This window comes from Gadus macrocephalus, chromosome 12, assembly GCF_031168955.1.
Source record: "Gadus macrocephalus chromosome 12, ASM3116895v1".
Classification (NCBI taxonomy): domain Eukaryota; kingdom Metazoa; phylum Chordata; class Actinopteri; order Gadiformes; family Gadidae; genus Gadus; species Gadus macrocephalus.
In genome coordinates, this window is record NC_082393.1 from 21,032,597 (window position 1) to 21,037,596 (window position 5,000).

Genomic DNA, 5,000 nt, shown 5'->3' on the forward strand with positions numbered 1-5,000 from the left:
CATTGGGTATCAAACAACAAGTCACCATAAATAACATTCATTATTAGTTTTTTTGCAAAAGTACTTCTGGTGGTTTGCTGAACATGGAGTACCATGTTCAATCGTTGACGAATGGGCTTTAGAATATATAAAAATGCCAGAATTAAAAGAGATATCTAAATTGCATCACAGAGTGTGAATGTTGGTGAGTATGTTGATGGTGCTGTGTTTCAAAAGATAATCTATAAACCAATAAAGAAAACATGGTGAGAAAATGCCTTGGGCCTCGTAGTAATTTACTCTGTTAAGGGCAGCTATGACAGCTTGTTAAAGTTGCTAATAAGGATGTAATCTGGTTGCCACTGAATGAGTTGCAATGCAATGGTAGTGACATGAAATAAAGTTACAAAATGTTACAAAAAAACTATGAAGACTATATGAAGCATCTTTGTAAGAAACAATAATAACTCAAATTAGCATAATCCCATCATCAAAATATTGCTTTTCCCTACCAAACCATCCCAACGTTTTACATCAAGGTTGGGAACATAAAAACCGTCGTTTTTGAAGCTCATACTATATAAAATGCAGCTCGAAAGGTTCATTACATTGCTTATTGCCAGCAGAAAGCAATTAGGGCATTCGTTTGGTTTAGCCCTAGCATGCTGAACTTGCCTGGCACTAGCCATACATTCCTTATTAAATTGTCCACATTTAACTGCAGGTTACTATTCTGTAGCTCATTCCTGTATCCACAAGTTCCTGGTGAAAGTAAAGGAAAGGTCAAGAGTAACACACCACATTCTGCAACGTGGCACATTCTAGAATATGAGGGTGAAACCTGTGCTGAGTTCAAACTAACATTCAGCTAGCGAGCTAGGGAAATGCTACGGGCCGCTATCTATAACAACACCATGCTGTGGCCTAAACGCTTTGCATTATGTCAAACAATCCAAGAAAGTAAGGTTTCCTTGACGAAAAGAAAAAACAACAAATTTAACTTGATCATAGTGCAATGCCTGCTGTATCCAAGTATCTTCCCCCCAAAGCAATAGACAAGTGTTTCGAGGACACAGCGATGACGTACACAATCTCTTTAGGATTAAGAGCATGGTGGTGGAGACATCAAGAACCATAGTCACATACTGACAGACTTCCATCTGTACACAGTGCCCAAGTCCAACGCGTCACTTCTGCTTCTACTAAAGATAGATAAGTACAACAACATGAGTTGTCCTAATCCTGCAATTTGAACCCAAAATACACCCTTTATCTGTAAAAACTCAAATTCTCTCCTGTAAAAAAACATTTTATATACCTCTTACGATGTACGCATACAAATAACGCTGTGCTTAGCTCTACCACTGAGTATGACTATGGCATTGCGCACTGTGATGAATATGGTTCATATGTCCCGCCATTTCTTTCGGTTTCCAATATAAAGAGAACAATTAAAAAGAGTCTTAAAAAGATGATCCTTTGGAAGCAACGTAAAGGGTACAGGTGATGATTGTCAAGAAACAGAAAGAGCCCCTTCTCTTCTGGTGGGAAGAGAGCCAGGGAAAAAACAAATGCTCTATCCAAACATCCAAAGAGCATCATGAAAAAAAGTGCAAAGAAACCTTTATATTCACAACAGGATATCTATCGTGCCCTCTCTCTCTCCCTCCCTCTCGCTATGAATCTTGGGTTGGTTTAGAAAAGGACAGAGGCATATTTTGCATATATAAGAAGCAGCACCTGCAGTGAAGAGGGGCATTCTGGGAGTTATGGAAGGGCAAAGGGCGTTTAGGTCGCAGGCCGGGGCTGAAGTCCTTCCCAGCGAGGAGAACTTGTGCTGGGCTAAGGGATAAAGGGTAGCGGTCAGGGGTGAAGGACTGTGGTTGTGGATGGACGGTTCAGTTTGTTTGCCCTGCCCCCCCGGGAGCAGGCTTCTACCTGGGGATGCGATGATTCCACCACACACCCCCCTCTAGGGCGGGGGTGACCCCTTGCTCTGCAGCCAAACACATGGCCGAGACAGTCCACATGGGCCATTCCATCATCCGCGTCTATAACAGACATCTCAACTCATAAAAGGGTGCCGCCGTTAGGCAGTCATTCTGTGGCCCCTTCCCGCCATTTGGAGCGTAGTTAGCCAAGTAGCAAGACTGACCACCTTCTTCCTCCGTCCGTCTCTTTCCTCTTTCCAAAAGGCAGTCTCCAAAAAAGGTATGAAGCATGGATAAACATATATAAATATTTGTAGTTGCATATTTATATATGTGTAACCACATATTATACTTTCATATACTCAGGATATCCTTTTGGGTCGTCAACATTGTTGGGTTCCTTCGACATTGCGTTGCCATGGTGATGACCCCTCCTCTGTCCGGTCAGTTGCCCAGGTACCACGACTGTAACAAAAAGGACCGGATACAAAAGGGTCAATAGCATGAAAGAAACCAAGTTATACAGACAAGAAACAGGGAACGCTCCGACCCAACTTTAGTGAATGTACCTTCTCCGTTCCAGGTTCCCTTGATTGTTCTCCAAGAAATCTGTCATTTGAGTATTGGCTTCACCTTAAGTCTGGTATTTGTTCTTTTTTCCACATTCCTGCGCTCAACCTAAGCACTACCAGAAGACTAACTAAGGCCTCTTCTGTCAAGCACAGCACAGCTAAACCTCCAGGTCATCCCTCTTCTGTCCTTTGGAGCACAGTTACACAGAAATCTAGTTCAGCCAACAAAGCTGTCTGACTCTTAATGGTTAAATCGTTGTGTTGTGTCTTTCCCAAAATAAAATATACTTACAACATTGAATTTTCCTCATTTTCTTATCTATTGAATTTGTATAGGTGATGAATATTGACAAGCATATTTCTATCAATAAATATATGGTTCTGTTCAGGCCTTCACCTGAAATGACCTGCACAGTAGTCCACTTCAGTTCTGCATTCATTACTGTCAAACAGTGTTGTACACACTTCGTAGTTACACCTCGTTTTACTATAATCAAAGACAAATCTCAGGAATCCCAAGACATGATTGTAATTAATTCACATAATAACTATTTAGCTCCAAAGCTCAACAGGAAACAACCAGATGACAACCTTTTGTTGCCATCACCGAATTTCTTTTTTACATTTGAATGATGATATCCAGTTCAAAATCCAAATGATTTAGACAACTGCTGATTATTTTCATTGTGGAATAAGAATTTCCTATTTCCGCATTGAGCCTACAGGGGGTGACATCTCCTCCACTTACCATTTTTTACTTGAAAAAGGGTGACATATACTAACTGAAAACTGAAGAATTGATTGAAAGTAAACTGATGTAACTATCGATCCATCGATCCATTCATGTGTCTATAAAGCTTTATATCTCAAACCGTAAAAATAGAAAGCAGAAGAGCTGGAAAATATGAAGTGAGGAGAGATAAGAGGAAGGAAGGATAAGACAAAGCTTGAAAAGGAGAAGGAAGAAGCCTATAGAAAAGCCACTCTATATATAGGGGGATAATTTGGTTTGCTGAGGAAGCCAACACAGAGATACAATCACATAGTGGCAGCTGAGGTGTCAAGAAAATAAATGTACATTCGAAAAAAGATAGTTGATCTGGAATTAAAATGGACGTGAATGAAAAATGAGGAGAGGAGGCCAAGAACACTGTGCAGATATTTTAAAGAAATTACAAAGTGGAAAATGAAGAGAATACCTGTGTATTTGGACAGTGAGTGAATGGTGAAGGGATTCACATGCAGGCAACTTACAAATGACAGTATGCACCAGTTCACTGAAGTGATAAGGAATAATGTTACATTGAGTACTTATATGTGTTATAATTCAATTATCAAATTATACCACTATATATGAGCAGCTTATGATAAAACGATTCATTAACTTGCCCTAATTACCTGTCTTGCAAACATTATTAAATTTACAATTAATAATCAGACTTTAAAAGCAAATGCACATTAGTGTTACTCTTCTCTATCGAGCTTAGATGAAAGAAGTTGATGAAACAAAGCATGAAGTCTCGATTCAATGGTAATGCACGTTGACCCCTTTTTAATGAACCGGGAGTCTGAATATTAAAACCATCGTACCATACCAGCTCTGGCCAATGCGTTCTCTCAGACCACTTCTACCATTCACCTTACATTGAGCTCCAACATACACACACACGCAGGCACACATATACACATACAAATAAACACACACACATATACAGACACGCGCGTGCGGGCACACATATACACACTAAAACACACACACACACACACACACACACACACACACACACACACACACACACACACACACACACACACACACACACACACACACACACACACACACACACACACACACACACACACACAGGGTCCACCTTGCTCAGCAGTATTTGCGGGGCTGTTTTATGGGGCAGAAGCACTGCAATGCAGCAGCGGTCCGGAGCCACTAACCAGAATCTACTGCAGTCTGAGTCGGGGTACCTATCTACCTACCTTTATACTAATGCAGTGTCAGTGTGTGTGTGTGTGTGTGTGTGTGTGTGTGTGTGTGTGTGTGTGTGTGTGTGTGTGTGTGTGTGTGCGTGTGTGCGTGTGTGTGTGTGTGTGTGTGTGTGTGTGTGTGTCCGCTTTTGAGCGTGTGTGGGTATGTGAAAACAAGTCGCTACCTATTGAACATTTCCCTTTTGCTAAAGCTGCAGTGGCATTGAAATGCAAACGCTTCAATGATTAAATTGTGATTGAAGTTATCAGTTCAAATGGTCACAACCATAAGTCAATTTAAAGTAACAAAGCATACAGTTCAACACAGAGCAATGGACCCTAACCACTAACTGGTACTGGTACGGTCCACTAACTGGCCTTGGTACGGTCCACTAACCTGGAATTGGTACAGTCCACTAACCTTGGCTTGGTATGGTCCACTAACCTAGGCTTGGTACGGTCCACTAACCTAGGCTTGGTATGGTTGACTAACCTAGACTTTTTATGGTCCACTAACTGGGCTTGGTATGGTCAACTA

General features: G+C 41.1%; 1 protein-coding gene and 1 long non-coding RNA gene across 6 annotated transcripts in view; both read right to left on the reverse strand.

Moving 5' to 3' along the window:
* Window positions 1-6: 6 nt before the first annotated feature.
* The window catches only part of nfic (nuclear factor I/C), a 24,117-nt gene continuing 19,123 nt past the window's right edge, over window positions 7-5,000 (reverse strand). For all 5 annotated transcript variants that reach the window (XM_060066454.1, XM_060066453.1, XM_060066455.1 and 2 more), the window contains exon 13: window positions 7-2,375. In XM_060066454.1, coding sequence (XP_059922437.1) covers window positions 2,355-2,375 — 21 coding nt within the window. In that variant the 3' untranslated portion in view covers window positions 7-2,354. The remainder of the gene's footprint in view (window positions 2,376-5,000) is intronic.
* LOC132468690 (uncharacterized) overlaps window positions 4,497-5,000 on the reverse strand; it is an 876-nt gene continuing 372 nt past the window's right edge. Inside the window, exon 2 of the long non-coding RNA XR_009528253.1 lies at window positions 4,497-4,907. This is a non-coding gene — a long non-coding RNA (uncharacterized LOC132468690). The remainder of the gene's footprint in view (window positions 4,908-5,000) is intronic.